The following is a 21,461-nucleotide window of genomic DNA, read 5'->3' as shown; positions in this document are numbered from 1 at the left end:
CAGTCAGTTAGTCAAGCTCTGAAGAAGCCCACAGGATGATTGGCAAAATGTTAGCTAGTTCGACTCAACAAAAACCGACGCAGGACTTTTATAAAAAGTAAATCTGAGGCTATATTATAATGTTATAAATTATTTACATTGTTTTTATTGAAGAAATATAAATGGCGTTTCTATTTTATCCGTGGATTTTGGCTTTGGCTGCGAAGAGTCAAATATCCTTAGAGCAAAAAGTTGGTTTATTGTTGCTTCATATGTTCTGCCACTGAACATTCCATAGTTGTAGACGCCCATTATTTCCTCCTACCGCCACATGTTTGGTGCTAAAAAATAAAATCCTCGGTTGCTTGTGTTTGATTTAAACTTTTGTCGTTAAAGTTACTTTTTGTGGTTTACTCTTACGCTGGAGAGAATTTTCCCCCCGGCATTGCCACCTTCGCCTTCGAAAACCTTTTTCCCTTTGATTATATCGAATACTTCTAACGGCACTTGGTAGCCGCAACCCGCTAAGAATTTTTCTTCCTTGGGTATCCAGGCCACATCGGCCAAAGAAGACTTAACGAAGATGATTTGCGCCGGCTCATCCTAAAATAGTCGAGGTATACGCTAAGTCGTTAGCAAAAAAAAAAATTATTGTGATTAGATATTTGGCTTTGCCACTTCTGACTTATCTAGTCATATTACTAGACACATATGCGCATGCGCCAGTTCGAAACTTGCTACGTGTCAATAACCAACAGTTTCAACTTTGGACATGGGATTTTTTCGGAAATATCCTGTTAAAATATTCCCATGGAAAAAGCGAGCTAAGTTTGTGGATCATTCCTTTCTGTACGAAAATTCCATAGCCGCCCGAGGGGCACCATTTTTGCGGTATTTAGGATCTCTATATCAGTTCGTTGACTTAAATTTTTAATTATGTTCACAACTTTTCCAAAAGGCATTTATTCAAAATATTTATTTTTGGTTACCTGATCTAGTAGATATATTCTGATTTCGCCGTCGGTGCCGTTGGTGAGAAACATCTCCTTGCGGTCTGGTGAAAATTTGACCCTAGTCACTTCCCCCTGGTGTGGTTCGTAATACTTGTATACAGGATCGAGTAAGGGTTCGTCTTTAGTATTACCTAAATATTTATAGAATGGTTTATAATGTCAACTAAAATTAAATCTAGATTGCATTTGGATCGGCTCTAAATAAAAACCATAATTTTTCTACAAAATGCTGTTTCTATAGGCGCTACTAAAAAAATTGTAAACTTTACCGCTCCGTTCTAAAGTGTTTTGACAATTTTTGTGAATATTTTTAAAAAGCTCTCTCTAACCTTTAAGGGGTGTAGCGCCCAACAGAGAACACTGTACTATCAGACCGCCCTCCATGGCCACGACAAATATATCTGGAACGTGTGTGGAGAAATCGAAACACACGACGCCCAAATCTCGCCCCAGTAAATTTTGGGCAACTTCGGTGGTTTGATTAATTTTACCCAATATAGGCGTTTTTATTTTAAACCTGAAATCGGGTTATCGAAATATAGTTGTCGGTTTTTAAAAAAACCAAATTTACCGCGTCCTCAGGTTTAATTTCGAATGAGGCAAATTAAAATTCCATAGTTTGAGAAGCCCGTCCGTACTCGAACTGACCAATACGATGCATTTGTTGAGGTCGCTGACCCAGGAAATTTGAGTGATGGCTTCATCGTGACCATCCAAAGTGGTCAGTAGCGTCTCCATCTCGTTATATATGTCCCACATGTATATTTGGCCTGCCAAAAAAAAAAAGAAATTAAAATATTGGTCCAACGCGTATTATCGGTTAATTATAGAAAATAAACATTAAAAGGAATTACTGCGGTAACTAGGCAAGTAGTTCTTCTACCAATTAAATTTTAATGCATTTACGTTTCTTATATTAAATTTTGCAGGCAACATGCAAATTAAAAGTTTTAATACCAGCACATATTGTTACTTTTTGGCTCTGTCTACGAGCGGAATGGCATTTGTGCATTTCCGAGTCGTGTAGTATTTCTTTGGCCAAACAGATTCGTATTATGCCCGATTTTTTTTTTGAGCAATGGAATATTTTCGAGATTTTAAGAGATTGTTTTGATATTAGTTTGTGTCTATGGGTCATTGCTAAAAATATTTGTATATTTGAAATTTTGTATCTTTGTAAAATGAAAGTTTCTAGGTTTATTAGGCCCAGATTACCTGTGGAAAGATTTAGATAATAGACCGTACCTATGTGAGTTCCAGCAGCTAGGATCGCAGAATTGGTAGGATGGAAATCTAGGGCAGTCGCGCAACTGTCGGTCTCGAATTTCCTCACAGGCGTTTCTTCCAACCTATCATTTCTAAAAAGACGGGTTTTCACGAAGTTTTCATTTCATCCTGATCTTATAATTAAAATTTTCTGACCTGTGAAGCTGAAAAACCGAAACCACACCCGTGTGGTAGCACCAAGCCGTATGGTTGGCACTTTGGGATGTTGCTATTAAGTTCCCCGTCTGGTTCCAAGATAGGCACGAAATTGTATTTTTCTGGAATCAAATTTGCGATTTCGCGAGGACTAAAATTTGCCCAAATAGAACGGAAACAAAGTCTTTGCAGTTGATTTCTGTTGTATTAAAGAATCAAATTTTGTTCACCTGTACTTCCCTGATTATTGCACCCATTGTTACTATAATATTAAATTTATTCTTTCTCGGTAGGAATACTTCTAGGTTTCGTTGAAAAGTGATATTTGTCCAAAGATTTGTTGTGTTCGTGATGTGATGTGTATTTTTTTATATATAGAATATCCGATCATTATAGAAACTCTACCGATGAAGATTTAAGCAAAAGGGAAGTCATTTTGCAAAGGGAAGAGAAATGTAAGTAATGTTAATAACACAACTTTCTTAATCGTTTGTTTTGATATCAGCGTTTAGCAGCTTTACCAAATGATCCGATACAAATTGTCGAAGTATCAGACGCACTGTTTGCTGTTGACACTAATTACAGCACATCTCCATATGCTGCTAAATTTTTGAATAGCGCTAGCCGCTTGTTGTTTCTGTTAGCAAGTACTCACGTTTTTATCCTTTTCTCCCACTTTGGAAGAAATTTCCAGTTCTTGCACTAATTTAGGCTCTATTCGATTTGTGGTTTGGAAGGGGGGATATCTTTTGAATGCCCTCGATTTGCTAGCGGAGTCGAGTTCTTTTCTAACACTGGGATAAATACGGGAGAGCCATCCCGCCAATTTATCCATATCGGTCTCTTTTATGACCGTTTCCTTTGCTTCGCTTTGTATTTCTACGTTGTTTCTCTCGACTGCGTTGCACCCCTGCTCCGAACCTTCCTGTTTGGTGGTCTGCGCACTGGCACTCGAAGAAACTCTTAAAAACCAGTGCAATTGTATAAAGTGTCTATTCTTCCTTTTGCAGGGACACACTTTTTTACTTTCCATCTCGACTCAAATCCCACGCACTCGTTATGTTTGAAGCCAAACATCTCGGTTTGCTTTATATTGTAATAGCCGTCAGCCGATTTGTATGTTTCCATGGTAACGAAAACACTAACACTTCGTATACAGAGCGTTAATTTAAGTTTTCCTATAGATAGATAGATTCATTTATTGACTACGTTTCGTACAAAAGGGACGTACAATTGTAGCAAGTCAGAAGTGATATTCAAGTGCAATAAAATCAAATTAATAAATAACATAAAAACACACATCTAATACAAACAAAATTAGACAGTACTATACAATTTTATAGCGCAATCGATGCGCTATAAAACTATCGGTATCGACCAGTGACAGTGTCAATGTATGCTCGCAGAGAGTAAAAACAATGACGTAGGAATTCTTTAATAGTATGTTTAAATTTTCTATTGCTCATCTTTTTCACGGTACCTGGCAAAACATTATACAATTTCAGGTTCAATGAGTTGTTCTCAGACCTCCTCAGTCTAAACCTAGAGAGATCCCCCGAACGATTTGAATAGGCATGGCAAGTTTCCTTTCGTTCTCTGTATCTCTAATAACTGGTAGTAGATATAGATGCAAGGAAGGGGCATCACTTTGAATTTTTTAAAATAAGGTTGACAATGGTCCCTATATCCTATATTAGCAACGACTCGCATGGCCCTTTTCTGCATTCTAAAAATCTCCACAGCAGCTGAGGAATCACCCCACAGTACCGTGCCATAGCATAAGTGTGAATGCAACAAAGAAAAATGGACCATAAGCAGAGTCCTTGTTCCTATCAGGCCTCTCAGTCGTCGAAGAACGAATATGTTGCTGGACAATCTATTTTTCAGGTCTGAGATATGTTGTTTCCAATTCAGACTAATATCGATCCTAATGCCAAGCAACTTGACGGACTGTCCACTATTTACCAAGCAATTGGAGGAAAACACAATACTCTGGGGCTTGTCTAAATTTAATTTAAGATAATTATTTTCGAACCAGGCATTAGCCCTGTCCTCCAACATGCCAACCCTAACGGACAACTCCTCGATACTCTTAGCAGATGTAGTGAAGGATGTATCGTCGGCAAACATCACGCACTGATTGGGGGCCAAGAAATGATAAAGGTCATTTATGTAGATTGTAAATAGTAGCGGGCCCAGGACGGCCTGGCGCACCCCGCTTACTACTGATTCAAGTGATGAACGGTCATCCTGGTATTCTACAAACTGCTGTCGGCCCTGCAAGTAGGACGCTATAAGATCTAAGGGCAGACCTCGTATACCATATCTGTATAGCTTTTTAATAAGAAGCTGGTGAGAAACACAGTCGAAGGCCCTGGAGAGATCACTCAAGGTCAAACCAACTAATTCACCCCCCTCGAGGCCCTCAACTATCCCACTCACAACTTTAGACACTGCTTGGATCGTCGAACACCTTCCCCTAAATCCAAACTGACCAGCACAAAGACATTCGATCTTATTAATATAAGAAGTTAGCTGATCTTTTAGTAAGATCTCAAAAACTTTTCCGAACAAATGCACGATTGAAATCGGCCTGTACTTGTTAGCATCATTTATATCACCTGCCTTATGGATTGGAACTACTCTCGAAATCTTAAACAGCGACGGAAATACACCTGTGTCAATACATTTATTAAATAAAATGGTTAATGGCAGTGTAATATACTCAACCAGTCCCTTCACTATTGATATCATAAGCATCGCTAGAATAAGATTTTTTTAATCTTAGTACGGCTCGGTACGTACAAGTTATCGGATGCACAAAAAAAGTAGTTTCCTCCAGTAGAATCCCTTCAACACATGCACTCTGTACATTGTGATTCACCGTTAAGATCTTTATAATATTACTCGAGACAGAAATAAAAAAACTGTTAAGATCGTTTGCTGATAAATCAGATTCTTTATCACATCTCCAAAGACAATTTCTTTCATAGTTAACGATTTTCCAGACATCTTTGTTTTTATTGGTTGATTTTTCGATGAAGCCATCAAAAGCAGCTTTTTTGGTTTGTTGAATTTTTTGTTTATATTCCTTATTTAGAGATTTATACACTTCTGTAAAAAGAGGGTTCTGTGAGACTTTACTGAGAGTTTTAACAGCTGACACTCTGTTTCTAAGAGCTACTAGATCTTTATCAAACCAGTTGACCGGTGATTTTTTATGAGGAATGTTGTTAACAGAACAATTTTGTTTGATCAAGTCTTGAACTTTGTGCAATATAAATGAAAACATAAAGTTGACATCGTTGGAATCAAGGCAAATATTCCAATCCACAGCCTCCAAGGACTTCCTAATATTCACAATACCTGATTTGGCAATAGTTCTAATTTTTTTAGTTCTGACTATCCGCCCTACCTATGCTAAGTTTAATAAACTGGCCTCTGTGGTCTGACATGCCAGGGTCAAGAACTCCCACCTCATAAATGTCTTCATTCAAGTTTGTTATTATATTATCAATGCAAGTAGCAGAAGAGCGCGCAATTCTAGTGTTATCGGAAATAGTCAACCTCAATCCAAAACTATTTATAATACTTAAAAATTCGGAGACAGCGTTAGATGAAACATTCACATTTATATTGAAGTCACCCACAATAACCACTCTGGTGTTAATATATGTTATAAAAGCACAGGTTTTAGTAATGTTCGTCTTATTCATTTAACATTATATTAGTCCATTGCCTTCTAATGGTTAACTAAAACTAAATCACCACCACAAATTTGTTTTATTAATTTTATTATTATTAATATCTCTTCAGACTTGACCTCAATATCCCGCGTCATCTTTTATTCGCGTCATCTGTTATTTATGCTAATGGTGCATGGCGCTGTTGATAGTAAGCAAGGTGGTCGTGAAGAAGTATATCATAATGTCTACCTGTTGCTTTGAAAATTTGATCGTTTTATTGTACGATGAAATTCATTTCATCGTATTTAAATTGTAATGCCGAATGACGTCTTTTGTAAAAGACAATTTTTTTTTCAATTGACTCTACTGCAGGGACAGAAAGTTAAAAGGTCATTTTTGCATTGTGGCTTTATATATGTATCTTCGATTTAAAAAGTGTGTCGACGTTGTCCGATATCTAGCCTCCATTGTCTTCGGTCATCCCATTGGCCTTCGTCTAAGGTTCTCGAGCTCATCGCTTTGCGAACTCCCTCGTGCCATGTTCATTTTGGACGTCCTCTTTTTTTCGGTGGTGTGGTATCCAATTCATTGTTTGTTAAGGTAATCTGTGGTCGTTCATACGCTGTACATGGCCGTACTAGATCAGTTGTTTTCTTTCGATGTCAGTTATGATTGTGTCTTGAAGTCCCACTTGTTCTTGATATTCTCTTATGTTTTTCTGTTATTCTCCGAGTTTCTAAACCATACATTAAGTTACTTTTAATTAGTGTTATATAAATTGTATTTCCTACGCTTCGATATATTTTTACTCCAGAGGATTCTGTTCAGACATTGAATTGCTTTTAGTGCCTGGATCACCCTGGTTCTTATTTCTTTGTCATATCTGATGGAGTACGACCTTAAAAAATCAAAATAATCATTATGAAGGCGGAGATGGTCTCACAAATTACCCGAAATTTAAGTTGGACAGTCTTCTCAATGAAAGCACACAGTACTTATACTAAAGACGCCTAGATGAATACTGTTTGAATATGTCTTTCGAAGAAAGTTACATCAGCATAATAGGAAGCATACACAAAGCACAACAGCCAAAAAGCAATAAACAATGGTGTTCAGACGAAATTGAAAAGCTAATAAACACGAAAAAGAAACTGTACCTGAAATGGTTAAATACTAAATCCATAGAAGACAAAGAAGCATAATAACAGAGCTAAGGGAGAAACACGAAATAAAATAAATCAAAATGCCAGGAAATAGACAGATATATTGGTGGAAGAAGGTGTACAGTAGCATGGCGATACATTAATAGATCCAGATCATAAGACACTAAAAAAGTATCTTTTCAGAATATAGCAGAATAACAGTGGATACACAACTACAAAGACCTATTAACAGAAACAAGAAGACAATAGATTTAGGTGGAGATGCCAGTTAACATTGAAGAAGAACAAGTACAAATAGAAGAAAAAACAGTAAGAACAGCGGTTACCAAACTGAAACATGGAACGTCATGTGGTCCAGAGGGAATATACTCAGAATTTTTAAAAAAGCGGCCTTGCCAATCTAATGGCAGCGTTGACACAGATCTTTAACAAGTGCCTGAATGATCAGGAAGTTCCCTGTCAATGGAAAGTGGCATACATATCTACAAAAAAAGCCACAAAACGCAGTCTTAAAATTACAGGGGGATATCATTTATAAGTTCAATTAGCAGATTATATGGAAGGATATTAAGAGATCTAATAGGGGCAGAGTCCATCATCATGCACGGATAATTGACAGTGCAATGACATTGATCTCTCGAAAGCTTATGATAATACACCCACTAGCAAGGTTTGGGAAGTATTGCAAGGCACCTTCATTAATCAAACTCTAATAAATGCTATCAAAAACCTTTATAATAATTCTACTTCAAAAATAAAAACAGGAAATAAACGGTCCAGAGATTTCTGCGCAACCAAGGGGCTTCGCCAGGGGTGCTGTATGTCACAAGCAAATTTATGTTAAAGAAGACTTACTAACAGATAGAACAGTATTTAGCCTACAGTTTGCAGACGATCAGGCAGTAATAGCAGGGGATAAAGATCTGGAATATATGGCACGCAAACTAAAAGAAACCCTTGAAGATTAGGGAACTATGAATGTTGAAAAGACGAGATATCTATAAGAAGGGAAAGTGGGAACCTACAACTGGAACACTCAGAAGAAATAGCAGAACAAATCTCTAGGGGTTATATTGGACGTTGTGCCTTTAAAGTAACCAAATTAAAAGCACTCCCCATTAAATTAAAGGCCAATTAAATAATGTAGAAGGCCAAATATCCAGTTGTAATTGGGAAGGTGCAAATATACTGTTGCAGTTCTTCGAAAGTGTCCAATTGGGAATGGATTTTTCTTATAGGTACATTAAAAAAAAACACAAAAGAAAAATATTTCTGTATTTTAACAATATGAAATTAACATTCATAAATATCTACCATAGATAACTACAAATAATCACACTTCCCCCTCTTGCTACCGTTTCTGGAATAATCAACCTTTCAAATTAACAGTTTATGCGGTTCATGCCTCGCCAACAGTTCAACCTTGATTATCCCAGCTTACATTTGCCCGTGTAAGTTACGATTGTCTGGTTATGGCACACTCGTGATTGTCAGGGATAATCGAGCTTTCACTGCACCATTTGCAGTAATTGATTGGAAATGTTACTTGCTCAGGCGTTCGCACGCGTGCTCTTGCAGTCTCATCAAACATTTAAAAAGACAATGACTGGCATCCCGTTTAATGCAATAACAAATTAAAATTTAACACCGATCGATAACACGAATATGTAAAAAAATTCACCGTCCAGAGCCGATTATTTATCCTTAATCGCTATACGAAAAACAACTTGTTCCCGAAGAAATGACGTTCACAAATATATTGAGGATTAGTTAAATATTTACAAGAGAAAAATAAATATAGGCAAGCCATTTTACATCTACTTACGTCTAAGGATATACACAGTTATTACAAAAACTTTTAGTACAAAGAGCGAAATATTTTGCGCCTACATGACGTAGAAAAATATTGTTTTTATTATTTATTTTCGTAGTGCCAAGAAAAACTTAGAAGAGATTCCAAAATATATAAATAACACGGTTTCGAGGCAGGATCGCAAGCAATGTCTCCGCGAATTGAGGTCGACTCCCTCATTTGTGGTACTATGCGACACTAAACTCACCAGTACCACTTTCAAGTGATTCAAAACATAATTTGATACCAAAGTTTGAGTCTAACTAAGGTTTAAGATATTTATTAATAAAAAAAAAACATGTGCTACAACATAAAGTCTTTGATCCTCGAGCATTGGGCAATGGGATTAACATATAGATACTAGATATATTCCGGCACTCTTGAAGCCAACAGCAAAAAATGTTGAGAAAGGAGCTTGCCGCGTTCAACAAACAGCATGGCCGTTTTCAGTATTCTCAGATCACAATAAAGTTGCCGGAAGAAAACGAGTTAAGTGTGTGGCCATCGTTGTTTAGAAAGAAAATGGCGCAGAGTGCAGGTTAATGTGTGAAATTTTGGCGCATGCGCGGCAAGTTCGTTCCCTTTTGTAAGACAATGGGAAGATGTACCTGAGGTGCATCAGTTGTATGGCCCCTATATTATCTAATAGCTAGATGACTAGTAAATATGTTGAATGTGAGTGAGTCGACACAAATTTTGACAGCGAATGAACACATGATAGATCGCGCCATTTCATTAGTTATACATCACCTTTAAATTGTTCTTCTTTTGACAGTTCCATTTGAAGGCTCTGCCCACATGTGCGTAACAATGAAATTCCTTCCCTAATGCGTTTTTTTTTTATTTTTACGGAAAAAGTTTCGCATGTTTTTTTTTTCGAAGATTTGTTTTCATTCTACTACAAAAGACGTCTACACGTAGAAAACTTAAACGCCAAACTACACGTTCGTCTCTCTATTTTGGGTAGTAAAAATATTATATCAGTATAAAAAACTTCTCGAAATTCGGAAAATTCCAAGATAAAAAAATAACAAGCAACGCAGTATTAACCTCTCGTTCCCTATATAATATATATGTAAAATGTATTACAAGTTAAATACGCGTAAAGAGCACGACTTATTTTCAGTTTAATCGGTTTAAGGCGCTAACATTTATTTTTATATCACATATATTAAAAAATTTAATCAAGTCTTTGTTACGCGGTGGTAAAAGATTAGCACTAAGTGGCTCGGCTTTTCGAATGCCATCTTCTTGGCCACGGAAGCGGCCAGTCGAATTGCCTGGGTATGGGCCCCCCGACGTTACTTTCGAAGTAAAGGAACAGTGCGAACCACCACGAACGGCTCAACAAATTATTCGAGGAAAATTGCTGTAACGAACATGAAAAATGTGTCAGACCCAAATCCGTCATATGGGGATGCGATACTCACTTTGAGGTTAGAGTTGTTGGCCAGGGTATGATAAGTCCAGAATATTCTGGTGGTTATGTAATAGGCTATTATGACGTCCACTGTGTAGTGGCCGTGCGACAATTGTAACATTATCACCCCGATCACTCCCAGGATCCAGTACAGCCAGTGGACCATTCGTAGAAGAAATATTTTTTTCGGTGTGTCTGGAAAACCGGATAATTTCTGGTGCAAATTTTTTTTTTGCTCTCATAGACAGAACAGGCCCAGACTACAGAAGCCGTTAAGCTACGAGTTCGATAAAGTCTGTTCATAGATATAAGAAAGTGACTAACTGATACGAATTAAGGAAAGACCCGGGCAAGCTGTAAGAATGAAATATGGCCGAACAGGTCAGTACTTTGCTTAGAATTTAATTATTTGGGGTTTTATTAGGAAATATACTGAACAATATTCATTTATTTATGTATTTATGTTTAAATCTTAAATTAAATTACAAATTATTTTTATTACCTACTTAAATTACTTAAAATTATTTACATAATTTATCAGTATCACTATAGCTATCATCGCCTGTTTTAATTATTATTTGTTCTATATTATTTGCAATATGGATATAAGATTGTTCTGTATGTATGTTTAACAGAATTTGCCCAACTATGTGGAGGGTTGTTAAAAACTTCGGTTTTTATAAGTTTGAGGACATTGGAGTCAACACGGGGAAAAACATTGTAACGACGAATGGCAGATTTCAGTTGTTCAATGTGATTAAATGGTAACCCTAATTAATTAAATTAAAACTGTATGCCCTAGATTTTTTTTATAATTATCAATTTGTAGGTTCAAGCTTTGTAGAACCTCAACTAATTGATTTTTGGTATAATCTTCGTGAAAATAAATCACGTTATTATACATGTAGTATTTTGGATTGTTGCTTTTGTGTCACGTGAGGAAGGGGTTAATGACGGGTTACAATGACGCTATTAGGAGGAATGTTTGGAACTAGTTTGTTTTTAAACCAACATTCAAATAAATCAGCGGTGGTATCTTCATGGTAATCCAAAGAATAATCTTTAATATTTTTCGCAGACAGAGAAAGTCCTTTTGGAATCTTCAGAACCATACAAAATAGTTATTCTTTTACCTCTTTTTGATGGCGCATTTGTTTAACACTTATCAGTTGAGTCAACCCAACCCTTTTCCGGGGTATCATAAGTGTCGAACCAGCTTTCACCCAAGTAAATAATTGGCCTTTGTTGTTCTCTGTAAATCCTATTTTTTTCTAGATATTCCAGTCGCCATTTCCGAATTCTAAAAGATTCCATTAAAACTTGCCTTTTGTCATTTTTTTTTAAATCTAAAACCCATGTGTTGAATGCACTTCCATAAGGTAGTTCTGTCACATTTAACACCAGTTTCATCTTTTTCAAGCCTCCTAATTAAGATATCTAATATAGGCACGCTTTGTTCCTCGTATAACTGGTAAATTTTACGCCGTATCATATGTTGATCACTTTCATCTACACTCGAGAAAATGTCAGGATCGCTTCTTTTTTCCTCGCTGAAATGGGATTATTTACAATTTTCCATACAGTTGATGTTGGAATTTTCGTCAATGTGGCCGTTTCTTCTAAAGATTGCTTGCTTGCTGGCACCAAGTTCAATGGGAGTCAAATAAACATTGTTTATAACTTTCTTAGTCTCAACAGAATAGTGTTTTCTCCCGAGATACACTGGACTCGCACATATTTTGCATAATTCGCACACGATTCAACACACACTGTATTACACACGAAATAAGAATGATTACTAATAAACTTAAACTAAGTAGTATACAAACCAAAGAATATTAAACACAGGTAGGTATAAAATTATTTTCTATTACGGACCACACTTTTGAATTTAAATTCCCAAATTTTAGGTAATAACCTTGTTGCATTGTATGTTAATGATCACCGTTGGATAATCCTATTCAAAAGCAATTGGTCACTTTCTTATATCTATGAACAGATACCCTTGCTTCTTTTCGGTTGTCGCCAGATATTAAAATTGGTTTTTCTATTTTATTACATAGGTACGGCAATTCGGGTTTCGTGTCATTACGGAGAAAGCACTTACTATTTTCGTGTAAAACTATGGATAATTTGAATCGTGCTCTTTAAATTTAAAAGAATATTCTACAGTTAATTTGGCAGCGTGGCAGGGACATCTGAATTTCCATCCAAAATAGCGCGGAAATTTTTTTTGCATTAGAGTGGAAGTCTAGGCTTGTTTAGTCTATGCACCTATGAAAGTTGTTTTCTTGTAATGTCGATCCAATTAAAATCTTTTCCCAGATTAAATTATGTCCAGAATAAGCGTTTTCCAAACAACAATAAAATCTAATATGCCAACTTACAGGCGGCGCAAATTTTGCTGTTTTTCTTTTCTGAAAATATGGTTTACTAGAGAATCTGGAACTACAAGTTACGAGATTTTTATACCGGGGAACGAGGGTTCACAGCAACCTGAAAAATCTGAACATCGGATTGGGTCCAAATGGTGTGGGAGATTAAATATCGGGGATTAAAACCTATTTCTTAACTCGATAGGACAAAATGTTTGAGAAATTTTTATAGGTAAAAACGGTACTACCAACCTTCGTCGTTAGAATCATCCAAAAATCTGAGCGTGGCTGGATTCAAAAAAGTGAGCTAATGATGTTTTTTTATTAATGAAAATTTCTGATTCGGACAAAGCTATTATCAGTGCACTTTTTTTTTCAAATGCAGTGACGTACTCAAATATTTCCTAAAATTTTCAATTTTTTGGTCTTGTCCTCACTTGTGGTTTTGCGGTGTCATTTAGAATTTTACTTATCGATAAGCGCGCTTGCCGAAAGTCTGGTAAACCTGGCAAAGCTAATTTTTCAATTTGCTGAGCACCCCAATGGCGTCGCGTTCGAATCAACCATCCCTACCACGTTTACTTACATTCCGATATAATCAGATAGCTGAACACCAATATCACTGTGTGTCCGCTGTAAATAAAGTCACCGCAAAATGTGTGCTTGCCGTTGACCGACAATCCGAAACCGCTCATCAGATGAAGCACCCGCTTCGCGATCATCAGCGGCGACGTCTCGTTCGATTTCGGCGAGCACGGATACGTCTTGCTCGACAACGACAACACCGTGACGTACATCGTTATCGCGCGGTACATGTACAGCAGCGACATGATGAGGAATATGCGTCGAAACACTATGAACCGATGCTTGTGGAAGATCATCGCGATCATGCACGAGTTAACGCAGAAAATGATGATGTATTCGGAGACGTCGAGGGCCCAATCGTAGGCGGGGACGTTGTCCAGAAAGACGTCCGGCAGGGGACCGTAGACCTCGCGGTCGGGCACGCGGTCGTGGACCAGGCTCAGTGAGGTTAGGGTCAAGATGAAGTTGAAACACATGATCACGCCGGCTGCAAGCGAAAACCGCCATATGAGAATATTGTTTGATTTTAATAAAAATCTGCGGGGTGTGGCGGACTAGTCCGTGTTTAGGGTGCTTATTTGACAGTTTAAAGACTTATGGTATGCCGATATACTTCTCGACCAATTTGCGAATTTATTTTCCGATAGTGCCGCTGCTGACGGAAGTATTTAATAATATTTCCCTGTTAGTTTTAAACCTTTGGTCCGCCTTTTCTTCGTGCATAAGAGGCCGACAAAGCATTATTTTTGGACAATTTTTGTGTGTATGTATGTAGTCTCATAGAACGCGATGCATTATTATTGACTCTGCAAAGGAGTAAACTTAGAGGGTCGCTTGAAAAGTTTCCGAACTAACACTGAGACAAGACATTTTTTCTTTTTTCTTCTCCCTGCGAAAATCTTTGTCCTTCGAGTGCAGTTTTCAGATAAGGGAACAAAAAGAAGTCGTTTGGGGTTAGATCTGGTGAGTAAGGCGGATGGTCAAGCAGTTCAAAGCGTAAGTCGTGGATTTTCGCCATGGCAACCGCTGAGGTTTGAGGCGCGTTGTCTTGGTGAAGTTTTTTTTGCAAATGTGGCCGTTTTTCCGCAATTTTTGTCCTCATATAGTCAAGTAATGACGCGTAGTATGCTTCTGTAATGGTTTTACTTTTTTGATAGTAATCGATTAAGATGGCTATCCCAAAAAACAGTCGCTATCACTTTCCCAGCCGAAAAAACAGTTTTTACTTTTTTCGGAGTCGGTTCACCATTCATGGTCGACTGTTATGACTGTATTTTTGATTCGTATATTGGTATACCCAAGTTTCATCTACAATAGTTAATCGGCGCAAAAACTCGGGATTTATTGCACCTAAACTGCGCTACCAGAGCGTTGGAAACGTTCATTCGAACACTTTTTTCCGTTTTTCCCAACGTTCATCTTCTCCTAAGCTCTTACGGCCACCTTTACATTTCGCTTTGGTAAATGACGGTGCAGAATTCCCATATACAGAGTCCAACTAAACTTTAATTTGCGTACGCGTATTACCTTTCAAAAACAAATATTTTATAACTGCTCTATACTAAATTTTCTCCATTTTCACGAAAATACTCACATCGACTCACTCAAACGGCTCTCAACTAAAAACCATGCATTTACGATCACTAGCTTTTATTAACTAGTGCCGCCATCTTCAGTGTGAGGTTGGAACCTTCAAGCGACTCTCGTAAAAGTACTCCCTAAATAATTAAAGAAAATCAAATATTATAGAATAAACCGCATCGGTCGTAGTTGCAAAACTGTTTTGTCTGGAACTTGCAAGTATTTTGCAGCAGTTCTCCTAAAGTGTACTAGGTGTATTTAAAGAATATTTGTTTTATATTCAAAGCTAATATTGTGTTTGTTTTTGAAAGCAATAAGTTTTTCCTTTAATGAATCCATAAAGACGATAAATCGCGAAACGGTATCAATCGAGCCATTTTTTAAAATAATATCAACATAAACCTTAACACGCAAACAAGAAACTAATATGAAAACAAGGCAACAATTGTAAAATCGCCAATTAAAGGGAAGTTCAACTACGGTAAAAAACCAAAACTATCCACCCAAGTCTAGTTAGTTTAATATCTGAAATTATTCAACATAATTTTGATAAATTTGTCTTAATTTATGGAGTTATAAACACCTATTTTTTAAATAATACAATAGTTTAAAACAAAAAAATAGCTAGATTTTTTGGTAAGATATGCATGTAAGTAAGTATTATTCCAGTTGACGGAAACCACTAAAAGTTCAGGCTTAGTTATTGATTCGCAAATTAAGTTTTCAATGTTTTATTGTGAAATTGTGAAATATCAAAAGAATGAAAAGAAAAAGTCAAATATCACATAAGCTTAAAGCACTTGATTGACCGTTTTATTTCGCACGATTATTATAGACCAGTTTACTTATTTATACAAAGTGTTATGATAATGACGTCACATCATCTAATTAGTGAATTTGGACCCCATCTTGATGCCGAATCGATATTTTATTGGGTCGAAATCGGATAAAAAATGCTATTTTTTTAATAACCTTACATGTCTCGATAAATACGCTGCAAAGCCTATTTAGGCTATTTATCTGGTACTGTTGTTATGACTCGAGTTATGTTTTGTTTACGAACTGCGTAGATTACAAATTAATTAGTAACAAGGAGCAAAAATCTTATATGGTTATTAGATTGACGATAAACAAGATATGCTGGTTTCATAGCTGCATATTATACAAGTCACCCGATATAGCTTTCAAATGTATTAAAATATAAAATAAGTTATTGGCAATTTTTTATTCTACACTTGTAACAAATAAATAGTGATATACAGAATTAATCACTTTTTTTTTTTCATGTACTGGAAAAAATATTTTTTGGGGTTTTAAATTATAAACTTAGCAATGCTCGGGTTAAAAATCAATCGGGAAATCTTTGAAGTGTTAGTAGACAAAATAATAGGTTTTCTGAAACAGTTTGTTTTTAATTTTTGGGCTTATTAAAAACGGCAAACCTTATTTCCTGGCTTACCTCTTTCATTATATCACATGGCCATGGCAAGACAAGCATTTCATACGAAATTTTTGAAGTATTTTTGCCATTTGTCCCGAGGTGTGTTCAAGAAGTAAGGTGACTTTTAAGTTTAATCAAAAGTCATTCAATCATCAAAATTAACGTTGTCCCCTTCAAAGTGATACACTTGTGACAACGTTTTATCGAAGCAGTAATTAAGCACTTTCTGCTATGGCCTTTTTTCTTTCTCTCCTCAATCGTTCCAAACCTAATTCCTTTCATGGGTTTCTTGAGTTTTTTGTTAACAGGAAAAAGTCACAGGGGTCCATATCTGGTGAATGTGTTGGCTGAGGCATGATTGTGGTTTTGTTTTTGGTCAAAAAGTTAGACACAAGCAACGATGAGTGAGCAGGTGTATTATCGTGATGCAAAATCCATGAATTGTTTTCCGGACGCTTTCTTCCTATTGCTTCTCGCAAACGGCGCATAACTTCAAGGTAATACTCTTTATTGACCCCGTGCGGCCTTATGGTAAGAACTCTTGATGTACTACGCAACGATAATCATAGAAAACATTTGATCGAACTTGACGTGCTTTTTTCGATCTTGGCGACTCTAGGTTCTTCCATTGGGACGACTGGGCTTTGATTTAGACGTTATAACCATATAACCATGATTCCTTACCAGTTATGACCTTTTTGAGCTCCTTCGACGGTCCTTTAGTTTAAAATTAAGCGGTTTCGGAACAAATTTTGCTGCTACACGTTTCATGGCCAAAATTGCCGCGGTCTTCAGCCGCTTCTGTAATAGTGATTCGACGACTTTTCAACACCATTTATTTCACTTCTGAGGCGTCCAGAGCGAGGTTCGTCATCGACGTCTTCTCGGCCATCTTGGACAGCTTGTACCACTTATTAACTTTTTTTTTTGCTCAAAGTATGCCGTTGTCAACTTTTCAAGGGTTTTGCAGCCCCGTATTCAATTTTTTACACAAAATGTTATGCAAATTCTAGGTTCCACTTTTTTTGACAGCAGAAAATCGCCGACCGCACAAGACACGTCTAACGCTTCTTCTGTCTTACAAAAAAATGTAAACGTACAAACTGGCTGAAACTGTGAACAGATGTTAGGGCATGTGTACCAACATAACAAAAAAAAATATCGAAGATCGAATGTACGTAGCCCGCCCAATTACAAAAGTCACCTTACTTTTTGAACACACCATGTATATCACTTCAATAACACAATGTGTAAACAAGCAAGAAAGAAAAGTAATAATAGGCAAAGGGAGGCTGGACTGTCTTTTCATCACTAAACAGCATAACATGAGAATAGAAAATTATAAAGGACATATTTTAATAATTTCCGATTTTTTCTTACCTAAGAGAGTTTTGCATCGTTCCTGGGGAAACCGGGGTTCCTCCCTGGACACAGGAATATCAATCTTAATATCGCCATTCTGCGTGCCTTTTTCCATGATGTCATCCTCGTCCTCGTCGGCGTAGTACTCCCCGCCGCACGAGTTGCGGGTGCTGTGGTGATTCCAATGGTCGCCGTTTGACGGATTGGGCAGTAAAGGTTGTCTTTGGTACAAATCACCTGAAACAAATACAAATAAAATATGCTAATTATATTTTATAATCACAATTTTGGAAAACAATATCAAAGTTACCGATAAAAACGATAAGAAAATATTTTTGAATTCCAATTTTTTCAACATTTAAATTTTTGAGTTTGGCATTATCAATAAAAACCTGAATAATTTCAAAAAAAAAAGTTCTTTACTTGTTTCTCTTGTCCAAAACTGAGCAAGATCGACATGAACACCTTACACAATTCCACGACTGCGACTTAAAATGGAAAATTTTGGCGGCAAATATAACAGCAAAATTTTTTTTTCGGGAATTCATTGTTCGGCCGAAATAATGAAATCCATTTATCGGGTTTGGTGAAGCAACAATTTTGCGACAGATTAGGTGGCGCTTCTTATCTTATCGACTTACGTAAAAACGGATAAAGCATCGTCGCTAAAAGTATGACGCCCAGTAGCAACGATAAATAATTGACAGACTAATGATTTCTATCCGCATTCATACCCAACCACTATAATGGACTAGCGTGTTTCGTCGGAGTACATGAAAAACTTTTTATTTGTTGGCAAGTGACGGAACCAAACGAGGAATAAACAAAAAAAATGTCGCCATTGTTTTGCCGTCTAATCTTTTTACGATATAATAAAACAATTGTTTATAGGTTTAAGCCGCGAAATAATGTCATGTACTATATGTTTTTATTCATAGACTTACATTTTACTTTGGTGAAAATTTTGGCCAATCAGAAGTTCTATTTCAAACTATTATTATTACTGTGTATCTGCAAAATTGTTTATAATGTAAATGTGTCCTCTTAATTATATTGTTAGCGTATCAGACGTGGAATTGTCGCCCGACCTAATAACATCTAAGAATTAATTGAAGTTTGAAGGTGCGGTTTACAAATAAAATCAATCAAAAATAAAACTCTCAATATGTGTTGTTGCCATAGAGAGAACTAATAAAATAAGGCTGACACACAACCGCTAACCGTTTGTGAACTAATTTAGGATTTGGAATTGAGCATGCGCGGATTGTCAACATTATCTTAAAGAGCAAAATGACTTAACCATTCCTAAATGCATGTATTTGATATTTCAGTATTTTTATAAATAATTTAAATAGCAAACAACGATGTTTCGATCAACAACTGGCAATAAAACTAAAGCCAAAAAACCCTAAAATTCTTCGAGTTCCGACCCGTTCCGAAATAAATCTTTGTTGGAATATTAATTTGGTATTGCGCATACTCAATACAACTCAAAATTAGTTCTAGGCTCTACTGTAACGAACATTTCACTAATTTGAACATAATGAGTTACTACTTGTGTGCGCTTCCGTGTTTATCTTTAACAGCTGGGATTGTTGATAGACGACGTTGAAGAACGTTTGGTGTATTTAGAATGAATCAGAATGAAATTTTATGAATTTAATTTATTATTGTTTTGTTTTATATTGGGTTTTTATGTGTATACCCGTTTTTTGTTTGTGTCAAATTGAGGAAAAAGAAACAAGAATTCAAAAACAGGTAATTTGGAAGTATATATCACATACACACACATTAGGTGTGTATAATACACATTATAGGCAATATTGTTGGTGCCAGACAAATCCTGACATGTATAGGCAACTATAAGGTGTAATATTGGTCAGTTTGATTTTTCAAAGAAACTTCCACAGGTTACTGTAATACTTTTTACAAAACTTCTGGATTCCTCATGCGTCGGCACCAGTTTCAGTCAAGCTCTGAAGAAGCCAACAGGATGATTGGTAAAACGTCAGCAATTTCGACTAAGCAAAGACCGACGCAGGAGGAAACCAGAAGTTTTGTAAAAAGCATGATCAGTTTGACTTGGATGTTGGACTGACGCATTTTAATTGCACTGTTTTTGTAACCAAGGAAGAGGCAACAAAATCTTAAAGAACAATTTTTTTTTTGTGGAAACAAGGTGTGAAAACATTAGAAATTATTCAGCGTCTATAAAGATTATTTGGGTGACTGTAGAATCTAAAAGTAGTGTTTATTAGTGGATCGATCGTTTTAAAACTGGTAGATCACTAGAAGACGATTCGCGCAGCACGTCGGTATATGAAAGAAATATTACCGCCATTCAAGACCTACTGAAAGTTCATGACGTCTCGATAGGTCTGATACTTGTTAACTTCAAGAGCTGCTAAAAAAGTAAATCCGAAGAATGGCACGAATGGTTGGTTAGAAAGGTAATAGTTACTACATTCTGGGATTGAGCAGGGATTATTTTACAAAGCATGTATTAAACAATTTACGATGTGACTTGCTACGGCATCCACCTTATTAACCGGATTTTGTTCCCAGTGATTGACATCTGTTCCCTAACGGACGTAAGACATGCCATAGATAGGTGAATTGAGGAGACCGAAAAAGTTCACTGAGGACGCCTTAACAAAATAGTTTATCGTTGGGAGCAAAAACAACATATATATACGAGTATTTATTTGATTTTGCTATTTGTTTAGTTTACATAGGAAAAGAAGAGAACGAAAACTTTGTTGTTATAATCTAGCCTAATTCTAACATTATTTTTTTACAAACACACAAACGGGAACCAACCACTAATAAAGTTTCGCTGTTCAATTTGTGATATTATTTGTTTTATATTTTTATTTTGCTTTTCGTTGCTTGTATTATTTTTAATTGTTGAAATAAAGTGAAATTGCATTTTTATTAATTTCTCTATAATTTGAAGAAAACTGCGCCACTTGCGCCACCTAAGGTAAGGGAGTTCTTGTCATGTTGGAAACATCCCAAGATCTATGTTGAAGATGACGCAAAAATAAAATAATTATTTTTAGGATAAGATTTAATGAGAGTCACATTTTGCGAAACTATCGTTCCCACTTGTGTCGCGGACAGCGAGACTATTCCGAGGATCAGAAATACAGCGCGCGACGCGCAATGTATTCAGACCTCAGCGGCAAATATAAAAAAACTACCGAGTTTACGAAAAAAGAAATGTCTTTATCGGCATTTCATTGAAATTAACAAAAAGAAAGTTGATTCTACTAGCCAATTCGCAGATTTGATAACTTTTAGATTTAGATTAAATTTGAAGATGATTAAAACTATTGACACATTTCAACCTCAAAAATTACCTTGGGTCATTTTGTTGGTATTGGAGGTGTTGGGAGTGGCGTCTTCGTCGTCGAGAGGCGGCAAAAGGGTGGACCGCGGACTCAAAATTCCGTTGTGTTGATGGTGCGAATCTGTTGTCGGATGAATGCTGCCATAGTCGACGAACTTGGGCTCTAATACCATTCTGCAACACAAGAGAACACCAGTCTATACCATCTTTATATATACAGGGTTATTAGA

At 36.5% G+C, this 21,461-nt stretch overlaps 2 protein-coding genes across 10 annotated transcripts in view; both read right to left on the bottom strand.

The window, feature by feature from the left end:
- Positions 1-68: 68 nt before the first annotated feature.
- LOC132698323 (cytoplasmic dynein 2 intermediate chain 2-like) lies at positions 69-3,669 on the bottom strand. Its single transcript, XM_060664316.1, has 9 exons — positions 3,433-3,669; positions 3,070-3,376; positions 2,415-2,536; positions 2,238-2,350; positions 1,564-1,762; positions 1,322-1,509; positions 969-1,123; positions 380-582; positions 69-320 (listed from the first exon to the last, which is right to left on the bottom strand). Exons 1-9 carry the CDS (start codon positions 3,540-3,542, stop codon positions 248-250), a joined length of 1,470 nt encoding a protein of 489 aa, XP_060520299.1. The 5' UTR covers positions 3,543-3,669; the 3' UTR covers positions 69-247.
- Positions 3,670-8,520: 4,851 nt separating this feature from the next.
- The window catches only part of LOC132697706 (phosphatidylcholine:ceramide cholinephosphotransferase 2-like), a 61,889-nt gene continuing 48,948 nt past the window's right edge, over positions 8,521-21,461 (bottom strand). For all 9 annotated transcript variants that reach the window (XM_060663278.1, XM_060663281.1, XM_060663282.1 and 6 more), the window contains 5 exons: positions 21,242-21,405; positions 17,898-18,116; positions 13,497-13,982; positions 10,546-10,730; positions 8,521-10,484 (listed from right to left, as the gene is read on the bottom strand). In XM_060663278.1, the coding sequence (XP_060519261.1) occupies positions 10,335-10,484; positions 10,546-10,730; positions 13,497-13,982; positions 17,898-18,116; positions 21,242-21,405 (1,204 nt within the window). In that variant the 3' untranslated portion in view covers positions 8,521-10,334. The remainder of the gene's footprint in view (positions 10,485-10,545; positions 10,731-13,496; positions 13,983-17,897; positions 18,117-21,241; positions 21,406-21,461) is intronic.

The sequence above is a fragment of the Cylas formicarius genome, unplaced genomic scaffold (assembly GCF_029955315.1).
Source record: "Cylas formicarius isolate icCylForm1 unplaced genomic scaffold, icCylForm1.1 PGA_scaffold_2__14_contigs__length_35257938, whole genome shotgun sequence".
Classification (NCBI taxonomy): Eukaryota; Metazoa; Arthropoda; class Insecta; order Coleoptera; family Brentidae; genus Cylas; species Cylas formicarius.
Note: the sequence above shows the minus strand (reverse complement) of the source record. Positions and strands in the feature narration are given on the sequence as shown.

What these genes read in the sequence shown, in the direction of transcription:
- LOC132698323 (XM_060664316.1), bottom strand. Translation starts at nt 3,542, where the DNA reads ATGGAAACATACAAATCGGCTGACGGCTATTACAATATAAAGCAAACC. An exon ending in TCGGTTTTTCAGCTTCACAG is followed by an intron (nt 2,351 to 2,414) that starts GTCAGAAAATTT and finishes CCGTCTTTTTAG; the next exon opens with AAATGATAGGTTGGAAGAAA. An exon ending in AAATTAAACCTGAGGACGCG is followed by an intron (nt 1,510 to 1,563) that starts GTAAATTTGGTT and finishes ACCCGATTTCAG; the next exon opens with GTTTAAAATAAAAACGCCTA.